The following is a 26,453-nucleotide window of genomic DNA, read 5'->3' on the forward strand; positions in this document are numbered from 1 at the left end:
GTGCCAAGGAACAATATCGCGACTATCGGAGCATAGTCAGATGGCATCGGCAGCCTAGGGAGCCCTTATCTTTGAGATGTGCGGAGTACCAGCGTTCTCTTCGCTTTGTACGGAGTGCTTCTATACCTAGGTATGAACCAGTCATCAGCTTTTCCGCCTGGATTCAGCGGAGTTTCGCGCTCCCTACTATGGTGGACTACAGTGGTAGATCTGGACCAGCTCAACTTCCCGGCCTGATTTCTCCATTTGTCTCCGCATTCCCACAGATGCCCAGCCTTGCCCAGGGACACCAACGCCAAAGAACAAATCGAAGTCGAGATAGCAGCTTCCGCTATACCATGAGCCGTTTCCCAGACAAAGGGCTAGTCGATACATTCGTTCTGGGGTTGGCCTTCATGCACGCTCTCTTGGCGATGGTAATCGGCATCTAGGACATCATTACGGAGTGAGAGCGATTGGCTGAAGCGCCTGTGCAGCTGCTCTTATCTACCTAGGTATCCAACTGTTGCAGTTCCAGTTGCTCTATTGAACGATCCGTCTTGGCACAATGGACTCGTTCAATGCACTGTACGCCGCTGAATGCACGATACTTACACAGTTCTCAAGGGACGCCTTGGTGCCTCGTTCGAACGCAGCAATTGGAACAGATCAGGCATGCCTGGGGCATCCTGCATCTATAAATTTGGGGCAATGTCCTCTGCTTGCCGACCGCGTCCCAAGTCTCTCACACGATTCCATTTTCTAAAATGCAGCTTGAATTCATTTTCCTGCTCCTTGGAGCCAGTCTTGCTCTTGGAACTGCCCTTCCACCTCTTGGGTATGAGCGAAGAGTCCTACTCGAAGCCCTCAGCAAGAGGCAAATTACTGGAGATTCCTGCTACAGTGGGGATGCGCCGTTGGTGAAGGCTCCCAAAACCAATATCTGGGCCCCTATCAGCGCCCAAGACAATATTGACGTGTGGACGCTGCTGCATGATCCGGCCACAGGATTGAACTTGACGAAGCCTGAAGATGCAACCGTCTCGGACAACTACGTGTTCTGGATTGACACTTTACATACAAACAAGACAGAGGTGCTCCCTTACATTGACGGGGACGGTCCAGCACCACCAAAATATGCCAGAGCAATCATCTTCGAGGGCGGCAAGGCAGAGCCAGACTCGCAGGAATACATGATTGGGCCCCTTCCAGTCTCCGAGGGGACAACTGTGCGAAAGCTTGACTATGTTAGTCCCAAAATCAGTCTACAATGTGCAATGCTAACGGTGGCAGATATACAACGGTGGCCGAGGTGGATCTGTCCCATTCAACGCTCGTTACGTGGATGACATCAAATCCAGTGCCGTCACTCCGCTAGTCACCGCTGCCATGAGCAACATTTCTGACATAACTGCGGCGCTGTTCGACGGTGGGGTGTACTTCGGCCCAAACGATGATCGCACGACACTGTCCATGACGTCGGGAACTCCTGTCTCATACGATGGATCCCAGGGCTTCCGCAATATCATGTTCAGGCTCCCTGGGTCTGGCACCTACCTGAGTCCCATTGACTTCTATCTCTTGATCGACTGTCCTGGAACCGACCCCACACACTATTCAGTCAAAGGCTATGTCACCAATTCAAAGTATTACCCTGACGAAGCGTCTCTCAGAACGGCCTTTGAAGCTGGTGAGGTTGCCGAAACATACAGCCAGCCTCAAGACCAGAGCTGGACCGACGTGGACTACAAGCCTGAGCTGGGTGCCAGGGCTCTTGAGGAGAAATTTGCACCCCAAACCGTCGAGCTTGGTGGCAAACGTTATAAGGTAGATCCCGAAGCCCAGTACATTGAGTACATGGGCTGGAGCTTCTACCTGTCGTATACACGAACCCTAGGTATCATGTTTTATGACATCAAATTCAAGGGCGAAAGAATTATATACGAGCTGTCACTACAGGAAGCAATGGCACAGTACGCGGGTAATCAACCAAAGGCGGCAAATACAGTGTATCATGACACGTATTACAGCCTTGGTACTGACATGGCAACTCTGGTGGAGGGCTACGACTGTCCCTTCGGCTCCACCTTCTGGAACGTTACGTACCATGAACAGAACCACACGACAATCAACCAGGATGCCATCTGCATCTTCGAACAGGATACTGGGTTTCCCCTTTCCCGACACCGTTATGGCAGCAGCGCAGGCAACTATCCATTTAGCAAGCTTGGTGTTGTCAAGAATTCAGTTCTTGTCATCCGGGCTATTGCTACGGTAGGTAACTACGATTACCTATTCGACTATCACCTGGGACTTGACGGGTCCTTCGAAGTTGAGGTACGCGCCAGTGGGTTTCTGCAGTCAAGCTTCTACTATCCGGACCAGAAGAAATTTGGACCACGAATTGCCCCAGCAACACAAGGATCACTGCATGACCACATCCTCACATGGAAGGCTGACTTTGATGTTGTCGACACCGCAAACTCTTTCGAGATCAGTGAACTCGTTGTGGTGAACCAGAGCCAGCCCTGGTTTCCTGAGCTCGGCGAATTTGAACAGTTCGAAATGAATGTCAGTTACTTGGAGACCGAAAAGAGGTTCAACTGGGCGCCCAACGTCAAATCCATGTATACGATCGTCAATCAGAATAAGACCAACGTGTGGGGAGAGAAGCGTGGCTACCGAGTTGTGCCCGGGAAAGCCGATCTGCATCTTACTGTACTAAATTCGCCATGGTCCTTGAAGAACTCGGAGATGGCAAAGTACCACCTGGCTGTTACCAGGCAGCACGACACGGAGCCGTACGGCAACTCAGTGCAGAATGTCAATCTTCCGCTTGCTCCTCAGCAGGACTTCTCCAAATTCTTTGATGACGAGTCCGTTGTCCAAGAAGATTTGGTGCTTTGGTTCAACCTAGGAATGCATCATTTCACCCGGGCTGAAGACATTCCAGTTACGCTCTACACCGAAGCTGTCTCGAACATCATGTTCGCGCCACAGAACTTCTTCGACCGTGCTCAGGATGGAGACCTGCTCAATCGACGTTGGGTAGAGTACAACGCAACCACGGATGAGATTACGTTCGAAGCCTACGGTGTGGAATTGCCCAACTGTGCAATGAAAATTCCTGAACCTGTCTATGGAATCTCACCCACCGTTAACGAAGAGCTCCAGATAAGATCGCCTTGAAGATCTCCTGGCTCTGGAGGATATGCACATATATCTGCAGAAACAGATAAGCACAGCCGCCACACGCATGATGAGACGGATCAGGTGGACACCTAGCGTTAGTACACAGTGAAAATCAAAGCAATAGACTCCATGGGGCCACATAGCAAATCAGCGAAGCCTGGGACCAGAGGACGGTAACAATAATACCTACCTGGTACGTTGTATGTCAAAATGGTTATGTAATCAACTGCAGTTGAAATTGGCAGCATTCACTAGTCCAGATCTGGTAAGTTTTGTGTACTCCCAGTAGGGGTCTAATAAGGCAACATGATGGCAGGACAACATTGTAGTTGTGCACATAACCTGGACGCATCAGCAGCTAGGGCATAATCTCATCCAGACCTAGAACTGCGGACTCAATGCGCCCTGTGGTTCTGTACTGGTAGGTCTCATGGTCAGGCAAAACCAAGAGGGCATGCAGAAATGAAAATGGGCGGAGACAATGATATAAGTCACCCTCGGGTCAGCTACGCTTGTGTTGGGGAAGTTGCTGGGAGGCAAACTGCCTGGCCAGGAGCTGATCGGGGTCAAATAGTTGAAGTGTCGGTCTATTATGAGACACATATGGCGACTAGTTACCTCAGCCTTGAGCAGAGAGAGGACATGAAAGGATCTGAGACACAAATAAAGGACGGTGAGTATGATCCAAACCTAAGAGGGTTTGTAACGACAAAGCCTTCATGATATGTAGCGAAGGCAAAAGACAGGCTGACACCAATTCCTGATCCTATGCTTACGGATCGTGGTCCTGGACAATCGACATTTCCCTCTTCCATGAAGCTGTTCCATCAGGATACGTGACCTCCGATCCCACGGCCATTTCACGTCTTCCAGACCAGATCTGCTCTCGTTCTTCTTTCTTTCTTTCTGTCCCCTCTAGCACAGAGACCCACGCATTCAACAACCTTTATTGGAATGCAGGAAAGCCAGTCAAAGCACAGCATCCGATTACTTACGACAATCCCTCCCAGTGAAAGACGTGACAGGACAAGAAAAGACCAAGGAAGCTAATCGGTATGTTTGCATCGACGGGAAATACCTCCTTATCCATTCCTGAACCTCCAACCTCTCTTCCTTCTCTTAATTCAACGGAACCGTCACTTACAACTTCTGCTAACAGGAGCCACTCTGTTTCCTGTCTAACCCCAGCACTTTGCAACATCAGGGACCAAGCAACCATGTCGAGAGCAACATCAGACGATCAGTTGAAGTTCCTGTTGAGCTGTGTCAGACACTCCAACAACGGAAAGGTAACTTGTGATGAACCCAAGACCGAGCCTCACCGCTGACCGTGCCAGGTGGATTTCGTGGAAGTTGCAAACGAGTGTGGAGTTGTCAGTAAAGGAGCAGCGTAAGCTGATTTGAACTCGATCTCCTCTCTGGTCTAATCATATGTTAGGGCTAAACGGTATGAGCGGCTCATGAAAGCCAACGGCATCCACCCAAGTGGAAATCAAGTCGACACTACCCCCCCAAAACCCTCCGCTCCAGCAAAACACAAGGCAAAGGATTCATCGGATAAGGCTGCGTCCACAAAGAAGCGGAAAATCGAAGATACGAATCCCAAGGGTGATGCCAATACAAATGGCAATGCCAAAGTCAGCCGAAAAGAGCACACAAGCAAGCCATCTACAACTCACAAGACGACGGAGCTTGAAGCACAGAGTCATGGAGCTCCTGCGCCCACCACTGCATCCATGCCCATGCCTACAGCATCTTCTCCTTTCTTTCCACGACCTATGCATCCTTATTCGTTTCCACATCAAGGGATGAGGCCATCGTTTCCAGCGTACCCACCTCTTTCACATAGTCCCGCCGCTTCTCTGCCACCTGGAATGCACATACATGCGCCGTATGCCGTTCCGCTGAATACTCACATGCCAGGGGCAATCCGAGACATGGACAACCGAAATGGGCCCGATCAATACAGTATTGCACCGGAAGCATTCATCCAGCCACAGGCCATCCATCAGAACATGATGCCAGCTTTTGCTGAGACATTACCGACAAGTCTCCCTCCACCGCCTCAAGAGATAGAACCCCTCCGGCAACATGGAACAACAAGCTCAGTCTCAACACAACCAAAAGAAGAGCAGCAGCCGGTGGGCCACGTCGTAATCGATGACTGAGTCAGTGAGGCGCGGGAAATCAAGCAGAGCTGGGTCTTGCTTTGGCTCTTGCCATGCACGGCAGCTCGATAAGACCTCCGAAAGCTCCGTGGGGATAACGTACACAGGGATTCTGCAAGCTAGCATAACCTCGACGGTGAAGCTTTCGGCTGCTCATTTGGGAAGTACAGGAAGCGTTGTTGCTTTATCCGGGGGATGAGTTGTAGGCCAGTCCAAGTAAGAAAAGCACAAATTCACGGTGATCAGTTCCTTACACTTCCCACACGCGGTGCCTGACTGCGAAAGGGAGATATAAGCTAGCGGTATTGAGTTGAGCTGACGCTATTGTTGATGCCGTACGCAGCTGTCGACGCCATGCGTGAACACAACGTCGTCGACACTTAGAGGACTACCAACGCAGGGTGCTGGTCTGGCAGACACTCTTACCTACTTCTACACGCCTCACCTCAAAAAGAAACCCTCCTTCTTCTGTAACTCCTTCTCCCTGCCACACCTGTTCTCAACTCTCGTTGTTTACCTCACTTGACCGTTTCTTGCATCTCACACCTCCATTTCAAGCTCCTCAGGTACTTACCCCTGCTTCTCAACCTTGAAAGACTCTCAACAGTCTCGGACTTGTCTCTCACTGTTTGGTAAGTGACTTTCATCAGACACAAAGGCCTTAGAGAGTGTTATAGATCCGTTCGTTCACTATCCCAAGGAATATCCTTCCCTGGACAGCTCCCTTCACCTCTTCCTTCCATTCCTCTCTCACTTCCTCCTTCACTTCCTCCTTCAATTCCTTACTAAAAGCAAGCCGCCGATCTAACACATACTCCCTCAATATTCCCGCGAGAGTGGCATCGGCCGCAAGGCCTACTGCTCGCTCATTGCACCGCTTCCAATGCCTATAATAACTACACAACCCTCTGGTGGTGGTGGAGCAGACCCGAGCTGACAAAATGTGAAGATAGCACAGTGGTTGCAACTCAACTGCAAACATGCCCAGTAGCCGAAAGCGGCCTGCTAAGCGCAACCTTGTCCGCTGGTCTGGTAAGTTTCACTTGCTCCGGTGGAGGAGGTTATACGCTTCTTTGCTGACGCGCCGATAGATGATCTGGACAAGGGGGTTCTCCTGGCAATTCAGTACGCCTCCGCTGAAGCCGGCATCAAACTTCCATGTAAGCACAACACCCAGCCTCGGGGCACGGGCAATCTTGCTGACCGAGCACTCATCACAGGGCAAAGAGTCGCCGAACTCATGGGACCCAAATTCTCCGAAGGGGCCATAGTTCAGCACTTGGCTAAACTTCGTTCCATCATGGCGTCTGAGGGGATTCCAGTGCCACCGCCGCTCCGGCGTGGTATGATAACTAGAACCCCATCGAAGGTGTACACCACTGCTACCCCGAAGCACAAGCTTGAGTCGTTCTCGCCCATGTACACAGGAACCCCCGAGCATTCAGATATGGAGACCACCCTCTATGACCACGTTGAAGAGGGGTCGCCATCTCCGATGCCCAAGGGAAACACTCATGGTAGGTCCACCTGTGGTGGTTTCAGCAAACAATGACGCTGACGAGGAGACAGACCCATACGACAGCGACGGTGACGAATTCGTGAGCCCAAAGAAGAAAGCGCGCAAGAGCAAGGCCGGCATTTGTTCGAGGGCATCGAAGACCATGCAGAAGCCCCCCTCGACTCCTCAAGCACAGACGATCAAGGTCGAGCAGGGTGATGATTCCATCAGCACGTTTTCAGACGACACTGGGGGGCCAGCAACCCGGACACGAGGCATCAAACGCGACTATTCCGCCATGCAGGCCACTTCCTCGGAAGAAGAATCCCCGGATGGTCGAGCACTGAACGTCCACGTTGCCAGCGGAGCTGAAGAATCTGTGAAGAGAGAGGATAACAGCGATGCCAGTGAAGAGGAGCCGAAGGCCGTGGCGCGAGCAGCCCAGCAAACCACAGATGCAGCCGCAGCCGCAGATCTCGCACGTCTTCAATCCGAATACGGCTCCACCCCTCAGGTGCCAACACTCACCGTGCCATATGGACAGATTCGGATGGTAGATGGTATGACTGCTGGTGTCAGCAATGCACAGGTCAGTTACAAACGTGAAGAAGGCTGGGATATCACTGACAGTGCGAAGATGCCCATGTATCCCGCCACAAGCAACATCAACGCCAGCTTCCTAGGACCACCCATCAACAACTTTTCTTATGGCGGCAACCTGACCAACGTTGGAGCATACAGTGCTGGTCAAACCGCGTTCTATGGCCCGCCCATGATGAACAATTTTCTTCCGTTCAATTACCAAGCCAACAGCATGGTACCAAGCACAGCACCCCCAAACACCGACTCCCGCGTGTCCACTCGTAACAACTCCGTCACCACCGCTATTTCCCACGCATCCTTGACTTCTCTGTCCGACACATTGATCAAGCCCCAAAGCCCCCAGGACATTGCTCGTCGAGTGCGCCAGACTGAAACTGAGGGTGTCACCGAAGACCATGACATGAATGCCAACTTGCCATCGTCAGATATCATCTGGTCCGATACCGTTGACGGGGGATTTCTCGCCGATGACTCTGCATAGAACACTGGAGGTGGCGGAGTGGTCTGCCGACGAAAGCCTTGGATACAAGCATGACTTTCAAAAAGGCCCAAGGCGGTGCATCAGGCTGGAAAGGGTTTGGGGCAGGAAGTCTCACACATGCATCCTTTTGCTTTCATTCTTCAGGTCAACTGGAAATATTCACTTGTGTTGGCGGCTTGCAATCAGGGAATGGCCAGGAAGGACTCATAGCGGTGAAACAAGCTTTCAGGACTGAAAGCTTTCTCTAACGATCATGAATTATGCGGCGAATCACCAGAGGTGAGAATGACAGAAGACAGAATCAATGATATTGCTTGAGTTTGAAATATCGATTTAGCATTCAGAGCTCGTGACGCTCTAAGAACTGGAGCGGCGTATTGGAAGACATCGCTAATCCCCTTCTGGTGCACCGCTTCCACGGGCATCGGCAGCCTTGCCATGAGGCGTACGATGTTTGTACAGTGTCCGAGTTCGATTCGGCCTCGTCGGAACAAGGCTGGCGCCAAGAGCCATAGCGGCGGACACGCTAATCCTAAAACGGCAGCTCTGATGGATCCGCGATTCTGTTGCTTTCGAGAACTTTGAACCCGGATCCCCCCCAAATTTTCTGCGGCCCAGCGACGGGAACTCGAAAGATTACAACCACTCACCACCACCAACCACCGACGACTACTAATACGCCGATTAGTACTTGTAGCTCTGCTGGTCTGCTTATTTATTTATCCAAACCGCCGCTTGATCAGTCACCTCGTTTCCTGCGCCTCGCTTCCATTCATTCTCTGTCCTGTTCCTGTACATCTCGCTCGCTCCTCCTCTTCCGTCACACATCATGCAGCGCGCTCTTACTTCCGCCGCCCGCTCCTCGCTCTCCTCCTCCTCCTCTCCATACTCTAGAATCGCCGGCAGGAGTTTACAGCAACTCCGGTTCGCCCACAAAGAGCTCAAGTTTGGTGTTGAGGGACGGGCCCAGCTGTTGAAGGGTGTTGAGACTCTCTCTAAAGCTGTTGCTACCACACTCGGCCCCAAAGGTCGCAATGTGCTGATCGAATCGAGCTACGGCTCTCCTAAGATCACAAAAGGCAAGTAGCTAGGATGCCAGACCAGGGAAGATGCAATCGCTAACCGCGTGTGCAGACGGTGTCACCGTCGCAAAGGCCGTCACGCTCCAAGACAAGTTCGAGAACCTCGGCGCCCGCCTGATCCAGGATGTTGCTTCCAAGACCAACGAGGTGGCCGGTGATGGTACGACCACCGCGACAGTGCTTGCTAGCTCCATTTTCTCGGAGACTGTCAAGAACGTCGCTGCTGGCTGCAACCCGATGGATCTGCGGAGAGGCACACAGGCGGCCGTCGAAGCCGTTGTGGACTACCTACAGTCGAAAAAGAAGGACATCACCACAAGCGCCGAGATCGCACAAGTGGCCACTATCTCGGCCAACGGCGATACCCACGTCGGCAACCTCATTTCCAACGCCATGGAAAAGGTTGGCAAAGAGGGTGTGATCACTGTCAAGGAGGGAAAGACGATCGAGGACGAGCTCGAGGTCACCGAGGGTATGCGCTTCGACCGTGGCTTCGTCTCCCCCTACTTCATCACCGATGCCAAGGCGCAAAAGATCGAGTTTGAGAAGCCTTTGATCCTGTTGTCCGAGAAGAAGATCTCCGCAGTGCAGGATATCATCCCTGCTCTGGAAGCCTCCACCCAGCTCCGACGCCCTCTGGTGATCATCGCCGAGGACATTGACGGCGAGGCCTTGGCTGTCTGTATCTTGAACAAGCTGCGCGGCCAACTGCAGGTCGCTGCTGTCAAGGCTCCTGGCTTTGGCGACAACCGCAAGAACATCCTCGGGGACATTGGTGTCCTGACCAACGCCACCGTTTTCACCGACGAGTTGGACATCAAATTGGAGAAGCTGACTCCTGACATGCTCGGCTCGACCGGCAGCATCACCATCACCAAGGAGGACACCATCATTCTGAACGGCGAGGGAAGCAAGGACGCCATTGCCCAGCGATGCGAACAGATCCGTGGCGTCATGGCCGATCCCACTACTTCGGAGTACGAGAAAGAGAAACTGCAAGAACGTCTGGCTAAGCTCTCTGGTGGTGTGGCTGTCATCAAGGTCGGAGGCGCTTCTGAGGTTGAGGTCGGCGAGAAGAAGGATCGTGTCGTGGATGCTCTCAACGCCACCCGCGCCGCAGTTGAGGAGGGTATTCTGCCCGGTGGTGGCACTGCCTTGATCAAGTCCGCTGCCAACGCTCTCAAGGACCTCAAGCCGGACAACTTCGACCAACAGCTCGGCGTCAGCATTATCAAGAACGCCATCACCCGGCCCGCCCGGAAGATCGTCGAGAACGCCGGTCTGGAAGGCAGCGTTGTCGTGGGCAAGCTTATGGACGAGTACGGCCAGGACTTCAACAAGGGTTTCGACTCTGCTAGCGGCCAGTATGTTGACATGTTGGCCCAGGGTATCGTGGATCCCCTCAAGGTTGTCCGGACTGCCCTCGTGGACGCTTCCGGTGTTGCATCGCTGCTTGGTACCACTGAGGTTGCCATTGTCGAGGCACCTGAGGAGAAGGCCCCGATGCCACCAATGGGAGGCGGCATGGGCGGTATGGGCATGGGCGGCTTCTAAGCTCAAAGCTCTGAGCCAACTCACTAGCCGAGTCGTCCCTCCTCATTTGCCTTGCTGACTGCAACTTTTGGGCGTTTGAGCGATCTTCCGATTTCATTCTCGCATCCCACTGCAAGCCCACAACGCCGAATGCTCTGACGACGCACTGCTTTCGTCTCCCCGTTCGGTCGCTCTACCTGCCTGGCCATCCTGTCTGAATCCGGAACCCGTGGGCCCAAGCCCGAACCGTCCTCGAAAGACTGCTTTTTTATGTACAATTGCTACCGATACACCACTCCACTCATCTATATTCGACTATGTGTTGTTTCCGCGATCCCGATTCCAAAAGTACCGGATTTACTTGCAAGAACTGGCGGCTTGTTTTGACAAAAGGAAAAAGAAAAGGACCCATAAGTCAAAGGGAATGCCTTGCGGGGGCGTAGAGAGGGTGGGGAAGTGAGAAGACCGGTGATGGCAATATGAGGCAAGAAGTAGCTGAGATGTAGATCGCCAGCGGGTGGGATGTATCACAAATGGCTACTTTGACATGTTGGTTGTAAGTTATGTGAAGGCCAAGATACCAGTGTAATAAAAAGTAATTGCAACAGCATACAAATCACCGCTCTCAATCGCTGATGGTGTAGGCGGCAGCATAACTGGGATCACAACGACTGGTCTTTGAACCTCTGTATAAATTTGTGGCTGGATGCACTCGGTGGACCTAGTCTAAGAAGTCTGTACTCAGGATACGTGACGGTTGCGTGTTGGGATCAACTCGCCGGAGCCCAGGAACAAAGGGTTGTCTGTACACTGCTGGCAAGGCTGTGCCTGACGGCTTCCAAAGCAGTAATCGGAGTCTACCTAGACAAGACAATCAATTCATGCAGTAGCATGGGTACTGGGGTTGAAAAAAACGCTGGATTCGCTATGTACACATTCTATGGTTGATGGTCTCGCCCGAGGAAAGAAAGAAGAAGTAGGCAAGTCTGTGCCGCGGTTGTTCAGAGATCGTGACGTTAAAGCTCGATGATTGAATTCTCAGAGGGAGGCTTTTTTGGAAGGTTGGATTTCAGGAAGGAAAGTTTATCCAGGCGGTTAGACGTGTAGTGACCATGAGCACCACCAAAAGAGAACTGGCCTCAGATGGGTGGCAGGCAGCTGAGGATGACAGGTTTGGAGAATATATCCCAAATCAACGCCCAGTACGTCTTCCAGACAAAGAAAGGAAATTTCCAGCCCCAGTACTGGAATTCCTGCGTCAGTGAAGTGTGAACCAAATGATACCAATCCTCTTAGCGCTGCTGCTTCGAAAGTTTAATCGGGAGCCTCGATCATTCCGATCGCAGAAAGATTCAGGCCCGGCCAGTTCTTCTTGCCCCATACAAACCAGTAGACGAGGGAAGCCAGGACCACAAATGTATATATGGGTAGGGCGTAGTTCATGTTGGTACCCGTCACAGGCAGGGTTGTCGGGAAGGGCAACCAAATAGTGAGATAGATTGTCCAGCACAGAGCGAAAACGTTCATAGGCGCACCGACGCCCTTCCACATTTTCCACCCGCCGTATTGAACGGGTGCGCCAGGTTTGTCGCTGAGCCGACCAGTCCAGCGGGCGTGTAACAAGCAACTGATTGCGATGATATATGAGGTGTAGAGACCCAGGGAGGACAGGGCAGTGAAGGCGCTGAAGGCAGTAGCTGCAGTTGAACCGACGTTGAGGAGGGCAAGAAGCATGACGATCACAATCGGAAGCCATAACGCGTTGATCGGAACATGGTGCTTTGCGTCGATCTGACCAAATATTAGTACATGTGAGCAAGCAGCAGCAGGAGCCTAGGGGTGCGCACTATTGCAAGCCACTTTGGTAGGGCGCCGTCACGAGCCCATGCCCAAGTAATACGGGAAACTGACGCGACACTGGCGGCCACCACACAATAAGTGACAATAACCAGACCCGCAACCATGGCATTCGCAGCTGGACGCGAACCGGTAGCGTTAAGACAGATGGGAAAAATCGGATATGCGTCGTCTAAGACCCCATCGGGGTTGCCCATGGTATAAAGCAGCACAAGAATGATAGCGAAGGCCATAACGCCATTGATGACGATTGTGAGAATCATAGACCGTGGGACGGCATGCTTTGCCCGTCGAACTTCTTCAGACATGTGGACGACTCCATCAAACCCTGCCACATCATTAGAGGTTGACTTCCAGCTGGAATCGGAAGATGCCTACCGATAAAACCCCAAGCGGGAACTAACATTCCCAGGTTGAAAGCCACGGCACTGCTGCGGTCCCATCCTGACTGAATGGTTTCAGAAAACCAGACAAAATGGGAGTCGTGTCGAGGAGCAAGAGTGACTAGAACCACAACAAAGATGATGAAGAGGATGACATGCATAATACCTGCCGTCAGCTCGAGCCAAGGGATGAGCCAGAAAATATACATGTTCATCAACCCAACACTGATCAGTAGAGCCCACATGATAAGTGTAAGGTGCCATCTTTCCGGGATGTAGCTGGGGATGTTGTCGGCGATTTGAGACTGCATGAGAGCGGCCAAACCGGAAGTGCTACCCGCAAGGGCTGATACCCAGGCAAACCACGTAACCCACCCTACGGTGTTTCAGTTCAAGTACTGCACAGTATCGATTTCACGACGTACCCTGCATCCATGTGATGAATCTTCTGCTGTGATCAGGCGCCAGAATATGAGTCCAATGGTATTGAGCACCGGCAATGGGGAGTATAGAGCCCAACTCTGCCATTGAATAAGCCTGGGTGAGGGATCCGAGAACGACGGCAATACAGCCCCAGACAAGGGCTCTTGGGCCACCATTCCAGAAGGTTGCCGAAAGATTGCTGTCTCTGGTTAACTCGGAGCTGGTGGTCTTTGGGGTGTGGTTACATACATCGCCATGACTTCCCAGGATTCCATGAACGTGAGCGAAAACGCAAGCAACTGAGCAAAACTGAACAGTCTCTGTGCTAGTGTCAGTGATGATGGCCTGCACAAAAGGGGCAGTCATACCCTAAGTGAACCGCCATCGCTTTGTGATGTGGAGGGATATGCTCTGGCGACATTCTTCTCGGGATACGCTGAGGTCCTCTGCTCATCAGAAATCCGATCGACGGATACCGACGAGTCTTTACTTGCTTCGCGAAGTTCCATATTGTTTGTTTCGTTCTGGTTCCCCATTGTGAGGCCTCTGCCAGATGCTCACAAGAGTAGAGGAGACGATGAGGGCTGGCGAAAGTCGTTGGTTCAAAAACAAAATAAGGTCTCCGGCACACGGCAGATCATAGAGGTCTGGGTCAAGAGGAGGCCGGCAGAGGAAGGAAAGACGACATGCACATGAGCTCAGACGATTGCCATGTGGCAAATGAACCAAGGATACTGGGCACAGCGAACAGCGTGGATACAGAGTTCTAAAAAGCAAAACGTGAGAGGCAATGCTATGCAGGAAGGGTAGGGGTGTACCGAGTGCTTCGTTAGTCGTGCATATGGGAGGGACATGACATGATAGAGCCCGAAGCTCCTCAGTGGATATAGTAAAGAACCCTGTCAAAAGGCAGCCTTTCATGGTCCCGGCGTCGTTGCTTTTGCGGCCTCATCGCGCAGCAGGATGCTGCCACCGTTCTGGAGCAAGCCGTTAGAATATAGTGGAGATGGATTGAGAGCCCAACCCTGAGAGCTTCGCAGTGCAGGGATGTCAAGTTTCAGAACCAGGAAAGCTGTCGGCAGGCGGTAGCGTGTCTCTAGGTTGTAACGCCAGGTGATCGGTTCGAGTGTTGGGAATGAGTTATGAGCTCGGAGGACTTTGAATACGGGATTAGCAGGTGGAATGCTGGAAGTTGTAACGCCACAAAAACAGGGGTCATCAATACTATCGGTAGCGAATGGACGAGGGTCGGCCCTGGCAGCGACGCAACAGTGGAGAACAGCCGAGACCACCCTATGTGAACATGGCTTAGGAAGCTGAAAACCGAATCCGAACGCCTGATGTAGGTCGTTTCGAGAACGAAGGCTGATGTTCGGCATCAACTGTGAAGCACGTTGCGGCGATCGCCCTGGGCCGGGTGTTCTGCGGTCCAGATACAGTCATTATGATCAGATGCGAAGTTTTCCGTGCCACCTTCGTCCGACAAGGGCTTTGAGGTGTGTCCATGCAAAAAAAGAAGGTGTCTACCACACCTACCGTATCCCCAGCAGAGCATGATGGCCTTCTGGGAAGTGGAAAGACCCGCTGTTTGTGCAGTTCTTATCGGGCGCAGGGTTGCTGTCGAGGTTAGAAAGACTGACTGGTCGACCCAAGTGGCTAGGCTTGCATAGGTGCTTCTGGGTGCTGCATGTGGCCAGTGAGGCTGACACAAGCAGGAGGCCTCCATTGTCTAGATCGATGAGTGCTGCTAGGATAAGACAGCGAGCTGGGTGCCCTCAGGCCCAATACGGACAAATGTCAAGGGTAGAAATGTCTGGATCTCTGATGGTCAAGTCCCAGTCATGGTCACAGTCCCAGTCGCCCGCGATCCCAAACCGTTCCCTTCTGGAGGACCAGGACGGTTCGTGCCGCCACGATCATAACGGCCCCAGTGGAAGTTTAAGAGTGGGACAGGAGGAGCGTCGGTATCTTGGGAGACTGTTGGACTAGACGAACAAAGGCGCTGTCAGCTCGCCAGACTACAAACAGACAATTGTCTGATGGAGCGGGTGGAGGAGCTTGGGGATCCGGGGTGGGATGCAACGCAGTAGCAGTAACTCACCTCCAAGCCACGCAACCGAGAGCTTCCCGTCTATCGAGCGGGAAGTGAAGGGCGTCATTGGCTCTGAGAGATGCCACCCTGCACAGTATCATCCGTCGCTGGAGTAAGTGTTGTAGTACAGTAGTAGATCCTGGTCAACGAACGACCTGGAGAGGAAAAGTGGACGTGGAATGTACCTAGTAGCGTAGTGGGCGAGAAAGGCAGTTCTAGGTTTGAGTTTGGCGGGAGATTTGCAGCTGGTGGCAGATCATGACTCGAATGACAGTGCGGCTGCGGCTGCGGCTGCTGCCACTGACACTGCCACTGCAAGGGTAAACTTGACGTTGTGTGTTGTACTGCGGTGTAGTACCAGGTATATTATTAAAAGCTGTCCGGGTTCATGCCGCTAAGGTTTAGGTGCTGGGCGGACGCCGGAAGAGCAGCCATAGTCGCTTCAACCCCAGGGATGGTTGGCTGGCCATAGTACATAGGTATGCTTGTCCAGGCGCCGCGGGCTCCCTACGCAGCTAAGCAAGCACAAGCCCGAGGGGCCCCGCCGCCTAAACCGCCTTCCCCGAGGCGCCCGATACCTGAGCCTTAGCCCCCGGCCGTCCATTTCCCTCCCTGCCGCCGCCCGGATCTGCCAAATTTCCACTCAACGGCATTCGCACGCGCTACTGTGAGAACCCTGGCGGCGGAGGAGATAGTTGTACAGCTTCAGGTAAGGAACGCCAGTGCTAGGACGAACAAGTACATCGCTCGAGTCGTTCACAGAGCACATGCCATGATGGCTCACACCAACCGAAGAGCGCGAGTCATCTGAACGAAGCCCGTCTGAGAGACAACTGTACAGTACCCTGCACGGGCAGAACATCATCGATGCGACGCAAGGGGCGTACATCGGCGTCACATCTGTCCGAGACTCGTCTTCCATATCTATCTAGGTATGCAATGTTCTCTCCTGTCTGAATCCTGATAGAACTCCGGCCACGGTGCTGCTGCTGGGGCGTCCAGACGCCAGAGCAACACGAAGAGACGACCTGCTATTGTCGATCCCGTCTACTCATCCTCTATTGTCGGGAAGTCGTCTCCTTGCCCGCAAGGTGCCTTGCTCCGGATGATCCTGGTGCCTTTTGCAGCTTACCATATATTGCTTCTTACTCCCATCTGCCCGGAATCCTTCTCGCCTGTGCTGGCGCGAGCCTGATCGACCAAAAGCTCTCATTGCTTGACTTCCCTCAGGACTTTCATGCAACTCGGGAAGCTCAACACCCCTGTCATCTTCAACCGAACTGTGGAAACTCGTCAATCAGTATCAAGGGACTTGCCAGCCACTTTGGTTGTTGCCGACACGATTGTTCCTGCATGTAGAGGAGCCTCGTTTGCCCCCGAGGGCTTCTGGGTGAATGCGACTGGGGGACTTGTTTCTACTCTTCCCACGTTGAACATATTTCCAAGCTCTTCTCTCGTGACCCTGGCCCAGCGAAGTCGTGGACCGCGCCATGTTGCTAGACTAGGTGTCTTCCGAAGAGCATCTACAAGAAGGGGCGGCTGGCCTTCCTGTGGACGAAACTGCACCCACAACGTCTGCTTGGGATAGACATCGTTGGGCATAGTGCAAGATGTCGTCCACAGACTCGAAGGGGACAGATCCTGTCGATGCGCCCTTCCAAAGCCTCTCGAAGGACAGTCAAGGCCCATGGCTGATTGTTTGTGCCTATGTATGCATCCTCTTGACTGTGATGACCATATTCATCAAACTATTCACCCGGTTCAAAGCCACGAATCGCCTGACAGCCAACGACTGCTTCATACTCACAGCCGGCGTAAGTTCAAGAGTGCACAATCGTGTATTATTCGGTGCACCAGCTGACCTGTTGAATACAGTTCCTCGGCATCGTACAAACCATCACCATTACAGTTGCCGTCCATTGTGGCCTTGGTCAGCGCCGGAGGAATCTCTCACAGTTCAAATTCGAGACATTCGAGAAGGTTGGTCTCTCGACGGGAGGCTTGTGTTGCTTCTGAATTTGCGTTGACCGCGGAAACAGACCATATACGCTTCCAATATACTCATAATACTGGTGGTGGCCGCGTCAAAAGCCTCCGTGACACATCTTATCATTGCGATCAACCCAACCCGTACAATGCTTATGTGCTGCTATGCACTCCTGGGGTTCATCGCGGCATGGACCTTCGCTAGCATATTTGCGTCGGCGTTTCAATGTAACCCGCCCAATCCATGGAACTCAGAGGGCAACAAATGTGTGGATCAGTTTGCTCTCAACGTGGCCATCCATACATTGAACATTCTCTCCGACGTACTCATCGTACTCATTCCTTTTGCCATGATGCTGAAGGTGAAGGTGACGAGCCACAAGCGGTTCATTGTCACCGGTCTTTTTGCCTCTAGATTTGCGTATGTATCTCTGAGACTCTGCCCTTATCTCTGCCACACCTGGTACTTACATACCAACAGGGCTGTTCCTTTTACTGTTACTATGCTCGTGTATATGAGAACGGTGTTTAGGTCCGCCCATCCGGACATCACCTGGGACTACCTTGTTCCCCAGGTATTCGCGACGATCATGATAAACACCTCCATCATCGCATCATGCATTCCCTCATTGAAGCCGTTCCTCCACGATATCAAACCAGGCCTGATTGTCGTCAACGTGCCCGAAGACGAATTCACCGCATCCTATGTACGTCACTCGCGCAATCGGAGCGGCCTGAATGGACGCACATTCGGTTCCGGAGGCATTTCGCGTATCAGAAATAAGCTGGGCCTCTCTAGCCGGACAGGACACACTCTTACCAGCAATAGCGGGAACTCGTCGGGAATGTGGGCGGAAAAGCAAAAGCAAGTACTCGAAAACATGGAGCTCGGATACAATAGACCACAAGCAACGAAGGCGCGCAGCAAGGTGGAAATGGACCGCAGCGAGAGCGTCAAGGGTCTCACAGACGATGTTATCCTGCACACCATCGACTACAAGGTTGAGTATGAGGATCCAACGCGTGATCCAGACGTCATCACAGACCATTCCGGTAGCAGTCACCGGAGGGAAAGATCGTGATCATACACAATACAGTTGATGCTACGATATGTTGCATGTATAGCTGTTGAGACCAGAGTCAAAGCAACACGGTCGAATATTATGCCGATATGGGACAGTTGAAAGTGTGTTGGACAGGACAAAGCAGCTCACGCTGTCGGTAGACTGCAAAATGGAGGGGATATCCAATCGGGGCTTAACTGTAGCTATCCTTGAAGCCGAGTTCAACGTGTAAAACAGACACAGCGGAGCATGGAAGGGAGAAGGGCAAGATGGCGTCGAACGAAAGTTTTGAACATCAAGCAGTTTTCCCCGTTAATCTCGATTGCCTAGGGTGAACTATTGGCAAGATCACTCGGGCACCAACTGATCGTTACACGTGTCTACTATTTGACCTGTTCGCTTCATGAAGACCTGCTGAGCCCAGGTATGCGTACTGTAGCGGAAGACTGATAGCCAGATCATCGATGATCATGGACAAGACAATGGATTCAAAGAGGTGCCACTGATTGAAGATCAAGAGTTTGAACTGCTTCGGTTCCGAGATAGGAAGCCTGCTCGACTCCGATTTTCTCTCTCGATCATACACGTTGGCCACTTGCCAGCACAAAAGCAAGCTCTTCGTCGGATCCTCGCGAACCGAGCCGTTTTGCACGCAACAGCTTGGAGTCATCCTCTCCCCAGCCCGTAGTCCAACCGCTGTCTGTAGCCAGAAAAAGTCGACACGCGTTTCCTGAGGGATATGCCTAAAGCACACGGTCTCCTCCTTTGCTATTCAGGAGCGACGGATGTCTATCCTGGCGTCGAGAACCTCACCAAATCTTCAACTAGAAAGTCGCAATTCGAAAGGTCAGACAGATGCCTATCCAGTGATGTCTTTGTCTTCTTGAACGTCTTCACTTGCTGTGGCTGATTCACTCTCCTCCGTCACCTGGTCGAAGTACGCCAAAAGTTCATCGAAAAAGTCCGCTAAATCGAAATGACAAGGTCAGCAACAGCGTAAGAGGAGTCAAACCAAGAGATTCGTGTCGGTAGTGTCAAAACTTACGAGAGGATGGCACCTCGTGGTCCGTCAGCACCTCAGTTTCAGAGGTAGGAGGAGTCGCCAACGCAGTAGTCGTCAACGGAGCGTCAGTCGCCAGCGAAGCAGCAGCCCTCAATGGATCATCAGGCGTCAGCGGAGAGTCAGTCGGCAAAGGTGTACCAGTAGACAGTGGAGCATCAGTCGTCAATGGATCATCAGTCACCAACGGAGCATCAATCGCCATCTGAGTATCAGTCGTCAGCGAAGGATCAGTTGCCAAAGCATCATCAGTCGTCAAAGGAGCGTCAAGCGCCATCGGAGTATCAGTTGCCAACGGTGTTTGAGTTGCCAGCGATGCATCCGTCACCAACGGAGTATCAGTTGCCAGCACAGCATCAGTTGGCAACAGAGCCTCAGTCGCCATCGGAGTGTCAGTTGCCAGCACATCATCAGTCGCCAATGGAGCCTCAGTCGTGAACGGAGCATCAATCGCCATCGGGGCATCAGTCGCTACCGGGGCAGCAGTTGTCAAGTCCTTGCTTCGTGGTCCAAGTGGTACAGTGTTGACTCCGCTAGCATGTTGCTCGTTGGAAACTGCTTTGCCCTTCGCGACCTCTGGACCAGATTTCGTGACCTTGTTCTTGTTGCGAGTCTTTCTGTTCCTCTTTTTCTTGCTCTGCGTCTTGAGCTTGTTCTTGATCTCGGCCTCGACTTCGGCCTCGGTCAAGGCCATACCGGTCTCGATCTGCTTTCCCTCAGACTGCTTCTCCTCTGGCTTCTGATCTTCTGGTGTCTTGTCATCGGGATTCTTGTCTTCTGGCTTGTTGTCGTCAGGATTCGTCTGTTCCGGCATCTTCTCCTCAGACTTCTTGTCATTGGGCTTCTTGTCTTTTGACTTCTTCCCTTTTGGCTTCTTGCCTTTCTTGCCCTCAGCCTTCTCGTCTTCTGGCTTGTCGCTGTCAGGCTTCGTCTGTTCCGGCATCCCCTCCTCAGACTTCTTGTCCCCTGGCTTCTCCAGTGTGGTCCCGTTGCTGCCGGTCAAGGAACTGGCGTCGCTATTCTTTTTTCCTCGCTTGCGCGGACGTGGGTTTCTCATATTCTTCAGCTTCTTCATGATTTTTTGTCGGTATCGTTGAATCCCCCTCCTATTCTTATTCTCGGCCAATATCTTGCGCATGGACAGTTTGGCAAACGTGGAACTAACGTAAAGCAATGATTAGTCAAGACCGCAATCCAGCTGCTCCGGCTGGAGAGAGGAGGATTCATTCCCCTGGGTGTGCTTATGCTTACCGACAAAGTTCCTCGCTTTCGCCCATGGCTTCTGCGATAGCCGCCCATTGCTCCGCGCCGGGAGAGGCGTTGGTCTCTTGCACAATTTGTAGGAGAAATAAAGTCAGCTTGGCTGTACTCCATGTGGCTGGAATCTCGGCGACTGGTTTCCTGCCTGTCACCTTGGATTCGGCAGGTTTCTTGTCCTTCTTCGATGCGGCCATGGTGCGAACCAGGCGGGATACAAAGGATCAGGATGATGGCTCAGATTATGTCTGACTCTCTTTGACCGTAGAGGTTGCAAATGAGATTCAATGACAGTGTTTGGGGATTGAAAGGTTGGATGGATATTGGTGAGAGGAAAAGGAAGGGAAAAGAGAAACGGGAGGGACGTGTCTTCATGGTAAACAATACCTGTCCTGTCCTGTCCTGGCGTGTAGCAGGCTCCGCTGATTCCAACAGCCAGAGCTGGCCGCATGGCTCCCACGAGGGGAAGTTCAGTCACCAACGAGGGGGCGCGGGAGACTGACTGATTGTCTGCCTGCCTGCCTTTGATCGCGATCGCAGCGGCCGCGCCAGCCCGTCGACCATGGTCCGGGGTCAAACTTGGCATATCGACAGAGACAGGATCGGGAAAGTAGCTATACAGAAGGGAGTCCCGGACGGGATCTGGATATACCAATAATGTGCGAGCCGCAGACGTGTCATGCGCAGAAGAAAAGAAAGAGAAGAACCTGTCCGTCGCAAGGAGTGGAAATGGGGATCCGGGCTGCTTTTCACCTACTCTTACAGTATCAGACCCATTGTCATTGATTGCTCCGTCGGCTGACTGCCTACCGCCGCGTGTGATACCATGAGGACAGTGGAGAAAGAAATGGACCAGCTGAGTGTACTGAAGAAGGGAAAGGAAGTTGGACATATATCATGCAACATGTTTATTATACCGAGCCTAGGAGGAAGAGGTGCCGGACTTTTCCGGGGACCATCCACTGGTTGGTGGCAGCTTTGATGTCCATTCTTTCATCAAACACCACTGTTAACCTGGACTACCTGGTAATTGACGACGCAGACACAGATAGAGATACACAATTCGTATCCTTTCACAGCTCACAAGGACAACACGGTGATGCAATCCTACTTCTACGCAGGCCCCAGCATGGGGAGCCGGCTGTGGAGAAAATGCACTGTTGTATCCAGACCTGAAGTCGAGACATTAAACGGAAGCATGCAGGATTCGCTGGGCAACGGCGTGGAAGTTGAATCTGGCCGAGACTCTCATACATGTTGCAGTTTCGGCTGGCATTCAAGTTGTTTGCTGCTTGTAACCTGTAGGTCGTATGTCAGCTACCTGGTATGGCTAAATGCGGCCAAAAATAAAGCCTGATACAGCCTGAGACAGGAGCAATAACTTGAATGGCTCCCACATCATCACCCTTCCTTCTTCCCTTCCTCCCTTCTAGCTCTGCTGATGAACACACTGCGCTCGATCTTGAACACTGCTTCAGCCCTCAAAGGTCAAAGTAAGTCTACACAATACCGGTCCAAGGCTCAACAGTCACCAGCATTCTAGTCACCCCCAATGAGGGCAATAAGGTGGTTGCCATTAACCCTGCATTCTACCACCAAACGTTCATGGAATGATACCATGCTTAGCATAGATAGGGTCAGAGTAAAACCAAACAACATACTACCCGTATCGATTGCAAACGGTTGTCAATGTACAGAACTTGATTTTTGGGAACACTCTCTGCTGTGTAGTCTTCAAAAGTCCGACTACCTAGCCTCTGCGATGCAACGAGCTTGTCATCCTAGTACCTTGTTGCACCTCCTTCAACTAGCTAACTTGGTGCTTATGAAGACTTCTCGAGCTCAGCCAGAATCTTCTCACCCTTTGCGCGTGCACTCTCAAAGTCGCCAACCATGTAGAAAGCACCTTCGGGCAGGTCATCACCCTCGCCGTTGATGATCTTCTGGAAAGAGCTGATGGTGTCCTTAAGATCGACCAGCTTACCCTCGATACCAGTAAAGACTTGAGCCACGGTGAAAGGCTGGCTCAAGAATCTCTGGATCTTTCGGGCACGCTCGACGGTCAACTTGTCGGCCTCAGACAACTCATCCATGCCCAAAATGGCGATGATATCCTGCAGCGACTTGTACTCTTGCAGCATCTGCTGGACACGGGATGCGGTATCATAGTGCTCTTGACCGACAACTCGGGGATCCAACATTCGGGACTTGGAATCCAGAGGATCGACGGCAGGGTAGATACCCAACTCGGAAATACCGCGGGACAACACAGTGGTGGCGTCCAAATGGGCGAAAGTGGTGGCAGGAGCAGGATCAGTCAAATCATCGGCTGGCACGTAGACGGCCTGCACAGATGTGATGGATCCCTTCCGGGTGGTGGTGATACGTTCCTGCATGAGACCCATGTCGACGGCGAGTGTGGGTTGGTAACCGACGGCAGATGGAATACGACCAAGCAAGGCAGACACCTCAGAACCGGCTTGAGTGAATCGGAAAATGTTGTCGATGAAGAGCAAGACTGTCACGTGTTAGCACGGGAGCCCCACACGTGGTCATTGTCACGTGGTTGCCATTATTTCCGGCGCACTTCTCACACCAAACCACCTCTTTGGTTTTTTGATGCGAAGAGTACGCCGTCGATATTGACACCGACGAGATTGTTATCAAACTTACCATCCTGTCCCTCCTCATCCCTGAAGAACTCAGCCACCGTAAGACTCCATTAAGTTAGCATAATCTTGTAAAGCTGGTGCTGTCATCCAAAAATTGAACTTGAGGGCCTCCCAAAAACCAGAACCAGCCCAACATCACATGACATGGTGGCAGACGTATTCTCAAGATGGGGATGTGGATACGCGCAAGAAGCGAAGGAACAACTTACCCAGTCAGAGCAACACGAGCACGAGCACCAGGAGGTTCGTTCATTTGACCAAACACCAGCGCGACCTTGGACTCGCCATCGAGCTGAATGACAGAGGTCTCCTGCATTTCGTGGTACAAGTCGTTACCCTCACGAGTTCGCTCGCCGACACCAGTGAACACGGAGTAACCACCATGAGCCTTTGCAATGTTGTTCTATTTTCAATCAGTAATTGTGGCCGAAACATTATGAGAATGCCACCCACAATGAGTTCTTGAATAAACACGGTCTTGCCGACACCAGCACCACCGAAAAGACCAATCTTTCCACCACGAGCATAAGGAGCCAGGAGATCGACCACTTTGATACCCGTGACAAGCACTTCAGCGGATGTGGATTGCTCAACGAACTCTGGGGCATCGGCGTGGATAGGAGCGAGCTTGGTCGCCTTGATAGGACCTCGCTCGTCGATTGGATCACCAGTGACGTTCATGATACGACCCAAGGTGCCAGGGCCGACTGGGATACTGATGGGAGCTCCAGTATCGGTGGCTTTGCGACCTCGGACAAGACCCTCGGTACCTGAAAAGGTCAGTAAACATGACAACTGAGCGGCGCATCTTCAGTCTGATTTACCATCCATAGCAATGCATCTCACGACATTCTCTCCCAAATGTTGCTGATATCTGTCAGTACGCCATTGTTTTTTTTTTCCCAGAGCTCGAATAGAATCGTACCGCAACCTCCAAGACAAGCTTGTTGCCATTGTTCTCGGTTTCGAGGGCGTTGAGAATGGGAGGGAGTTGCTCAGAGTCGAATTTGACTAGAAGAAGGACATCAGCGCCTGGTTCGATGATTTACTGTAGACTGCTGTCGATGCCGAGCTCGGCGGGAGCTCCGCTTGCGCAGGGGGACGAAGTTTTCATACCGTCAACAACGGCACCGATGACCTGATGGATCTTGCCCACTCGGCCAGAGTCGGTGGAAGCCCATCTTTGTGCGATGGCGGGAACGGCTTGTCGTCGCAGAGGTTCAAAGGCGCGTCGGGCGATTGAAGGTCGAGCAAAGGCAGACCTGCCCAAGCTACGGGCGATGCCGCTAAATCAATTCAGTCAGCGGTGCTCCAGATGTGCTTGAAAACGGGCAATGCAGGAAACGGGCGCGATCTGACTCACCTCTTGAGCATGTTTGCAGATGACGAGAAGGTGAAGAATGAAGGTAGAGAGGAGAGTTGTTGGTGGTTTAGGAGCAAGAAGAAGTAGGTTGCTTGAGGATGAAGCTGTTCGTTCCGAGCAGAAAACGGCTACGCCTAAAATGGCATAGTTCCGAAAAGCTCACTCCATGATCGCATCTACACTGGCACCGCATTGGCACTGCGCTCCGCCGGACACTATTACAGCCTCCGAGTCCCCAGGCCCGGCCAACCCCCAACTTGAACCTGTACCTGTCCGCTCAGCCTGGTCCTCATTGCTAAAATACTACAGCCTACCTAGCGAGTACTGAGATATTGATGTTTGGGCTACATAAGTTTCTTTCTCGTGCGGTTTTATGGGACTCGGATATCGGGAGAAAAAGGACATTGCCTGGTACCATGGGTTTCACCACTATCTCACGGCCGGCTATGTACAACTTGAAGACGCGTGGTGCCCTTTCCAAACCAAACCAGGTTGGGTTATGATCTTGTATCGACAAAATGCAGAATTCTGCTTCCTCACAAAACTAGTGACAGTACAAAGACTCGAGGGTGTCTAGTGCGGCGAAAGAAGACAACCCTAGTCTACTCATCCGACTCCAGTTTGATACCTTGAGCCTTGGCCGACTTGCTCTGAACGTGGCCTTTGCCGCTGTATCCCTCGCTGCTGATACCGTAGATAGGATTGCTCTTCTCGGACTGTTGAAAGAGTCAGCATCAAAGTTGCGCAGACAAGCCGTGCCGTTGAATGCACGTGCTGGATAAGATTGCTCACCTTAAGATATTCATTGGTAGCTTCTTGCCACTCCTTGGTCATGGTACGAGGGGGTGGCCGGGCGAACGAGTGCAGGACAAAGAAAAGAACGGCGGATATGCCGACACCGGCTGCTGTATAGAGCCAAACTTTCGTCCATTCGCCCGGCGGCGTTGCTGCGCGCGGTCCGTGGGGCCCAAACGCAATCCACCAAGCTATCAACGCGTTAGCAAAGGCGTTCTTTGAACAAGACATCTGGATTATCCCGCATGCTGGAATCGCGGCTTCGGACTGGAAGCGCAGCATTCCAGCATAAATAGCAGAGGAAACCAGGTGCGCCCGTACCAGCTTTCTTCTCCTGCAAAGTCATTTCGTGCCAGTCAACCTTCATTCTGTCCCTCAATTGCATCCAGAGCTCTGCTTGTTCTTGTGGAGGCATTCCTTCCCATCTCTTCTCGATTCCGGCAAGTGTGGGGTTGGAGATGGCGTGGGCGGATCGGACCTGCGACTGGCTGGTCATGGGTGGCTGTTGAGCGGCAGCGAAGGTCGGGGCCAAAGATCGTGCTGACGACTGGAAGTTTCGTGTGCACGCCTTCGAGGTGCCTGCTGAGGCACGAGCAGCACGGGGTAAGGAGCGGAGAAGCATCTTGTCGGAGGGCGCGAAAATCGGCTCAGTAGATGCAAGAAGAGCTGATCAATCTACCTGCCGAAGCCTGGAGCTCCGGGGTCAATATCGCAATGTCTCGACGGCGGTTTAAGCTTGGTTGACTGAGGTTGGTTGTTTGAAGGTCGTTGATTCTCGAAGTTGACTGACCTGGGAGCTCAAGGCTTGGCACCGGGCAAAATTACTGGGAGGCCAAAGCTGCCACTCCCGCTGCCGTCACACCACTCCTGATTGAGCCATGTATCTAGTAACGCACTGGCCGCCATTGGTCCGCAAGGGGGGTGGGTAGAGCCCGAGCATTACTACGACTCAGGCTGTACAACGT

General features: G+C 52.4%; 9 protein-coding genes across 9 annotated transcripts; 5 read left to right on the plus strand and 4 right to left on the minus strand.

The window, feature by feature from the left end:
- Positions 1-746: 746 nt before the first annotated feature.
- HMPREF1120_03032 (primary-amine oxidase) lies at positions 747-3,168 on the plus strand (the record flags this gene model as incomplete). Its single annotated transcript, XM_009157083.1, has 2 exons — positions 747-1,226; positions 1,273-3,168. 2 exons carry the CDS (start codon positions 747-749, stop codon positions 3,166-3,168), a joined length of 2,376 nt encoding a protein of 791 aa, XP_009155331.1.
- Positions 3,169-4,388: 1,220 nt separating this feature from the next.
- On the plus strand, positions 4,389-5,339 carry HMPREF1120_03033 (uncharacterized protein; the record flags this gene model as incomplete). The annotated part of the gene is made up of 3 exons (XM_009157084.1): positions 4,389-4,460; positions 4,509-4,561; positions 4,610-5,339. 3 exons carry the CDS (start codon positions 4,389-4,391, stop codon positions 5,337-5,339), a joined length of 855 nt encoding a protein of 284 aa, XP_009155332.1.
- Positions 5,340-6,319: 980 nt separating this feature from the next.
- HMPREF1120_03034 (uncharacterized protein) lies at positions 6,320-7,921 on the plus strand (the record flags this gene model as incomplete). The annotated part of the gene is made up of 4 exons (XM_009157085.1): positions 6,320-6,371; positions 6,431-6,499; positions 6,560-6,856; positions 6,909-7,921. 4 exons carry the CDS (start codon positions 6,320-6,322, stop codon positions 7,919-7,921), a joined length of 1,431 nt encoding a protein of 476 aa, XP_009155333.1.
- Positions 7,922-8,514: 593 nt separating this feature from the next.
- On the plus strand, positions 8,515-11,609 carry HMPREF1120_03035 (heat shock protein 60). The gene is made up of 2 exons (XM_009157086.1): positions 8,515-9,000; positions 9,056-11,609. Exons 1-2 carry the CDS (start codon positions 8,751-8,753, stop codon positions 10,555-10,557), a joined length of 1,752 nt encoding a protein of 583 aa, XP_009155334.1. The 5' UTR covers positions 8,515-8,750; the 3' UTR covers positions 10,558-11,609.
- Positions 11,187-15,480, minus strand: HMPREF1120_03036 (uncharacterized protein). The gene is made up of 7 exons (XM_009157087.1): positions 15,301-15,480; positions 13,568-15,184; positions 13,449-13,519; positions 13,202-13,398; positions 12,772-13,152; positions 12,384-12,721; positions 11,187-12,327 (listed from the first exon to the last, which is right to left on the minus strand). The coding sequence occupies exons 2-7, from the start codon at positions 13,733-13,735 to the stop codon at positions 11,851-11,853; spliced, it is 1,632 nt and encodes a 543-aa protein (XP_009155335.1). The 5' UTR covers positions 13,736-15,184; positions 15,301-15,480; the 3' UTR covers positions 11,187-11,850.
- Positions 15,481-15,671: 191 nt separating this feature from the next.
- On the plus strand, positions 15,672-18,728 carry HMPREF1120_03037 (uncharacterized protein). Its single transcript, XM_009157088.1, has 5 exons — positions 15,672-15,770; positions 15,822-17,105; positions 17,167-17,271; positions 17,331-17,698; positions 17,759-18,728. Exons 2-5 carry the CDS (start codon positions 16,902-16,904, stop codon positions 18,357-18,359), a joined length of 1,278 nt encoding a protein of 425 aa, XP_009155336.1. The 5' UTR covers positions 15,672-15,770; positions 15,822-16,901; the 3' UTR covers positions 18,360-18,728.
- Positions 18,622-21,521, minus strand: HMPREF1120_03038 (uncharacterized protein). Its single transcript, XM_009157089.1, has 3 exons — positions 20,653-21,521; positions 19,387-20,561; positions 18,622-19,307 (listed from the first exon to the last, which is right to left on the minus strand). The coding sequence occupies exons 1-3, from the start codon at positions 20,853-20,855 to the stop codon at positions 19,201-19,203; spliced, it is 1,485 nt and encodes a 494-aa protein (XP_009155337.1). The 5' UTR covers positions 20,856-21,521; the 3' UTR covers positions 18,622-19,200.
- Positions 21,522-22,481: 960 nt separating this feature from the next.
- Positions 22,482-24,704, minus strand: HMPREF1120_03039 (ATP synthase subunit beta, mitochondrial; the record flags this gene model as incomplete). The annotated part of the gene is made up of 8 exons (XM_009157090.1): positions 22,482-23,176; positions 23,332-23,375; positions 23,540-23,733; positions 23,784-24,100; positions 24,155-24,197; positions 24,256-24,341; positions 24,447-24,616; positions 24,694-24,704. The coding sequence occupies 8 exons, from the start codon at positions 24,702-24,704 to the stop codon at positions 22,482-22,484; spliced, it is 1,560 nt and encodes a 519-aa protein (XP_009155338.1).
- Positions 24,705-25,295: 591 nt separating this feature from the next.
- HMPREF1120_03040 (cytochrome c oxidase subunit IV) lies at positions 25,296-26,110 on the minus strand (the record flags this gene model as incomplete). The annotated part of the gene is made up of 3 exons (XM_009157091.1): positions 25,296-25,409; positions 25,486-25,679; positions 25,810-26,110. The coding sequence occupies 3 exons, from the start codon at positions 26,108-26,110 to the stop codon at positions 25,296-25,298; spliced, it is 609 nt and encodes a 202-aa protein (XP_009155339.1).
- Between the last annotated feature and the right edge of the window lie 343 nt (positions 26,111-26,453).

Source organism: Exophiala dermatitidis, assembly GCF_000230625.1.
Source record: "Exophiala dermatitidis NIH/UT8656 unplaced genomic scaffold supercont1.3, whole genome shotgun sequence".
NCBI classification, from domain to species: domain Eukaryota; kingdom Fungi; phylum Ascomycota; class Eurotiomycetes; order Chaetothyriales; family Herpotrichiellaceae; genus Exophiala; species Exophiala dermatitidis.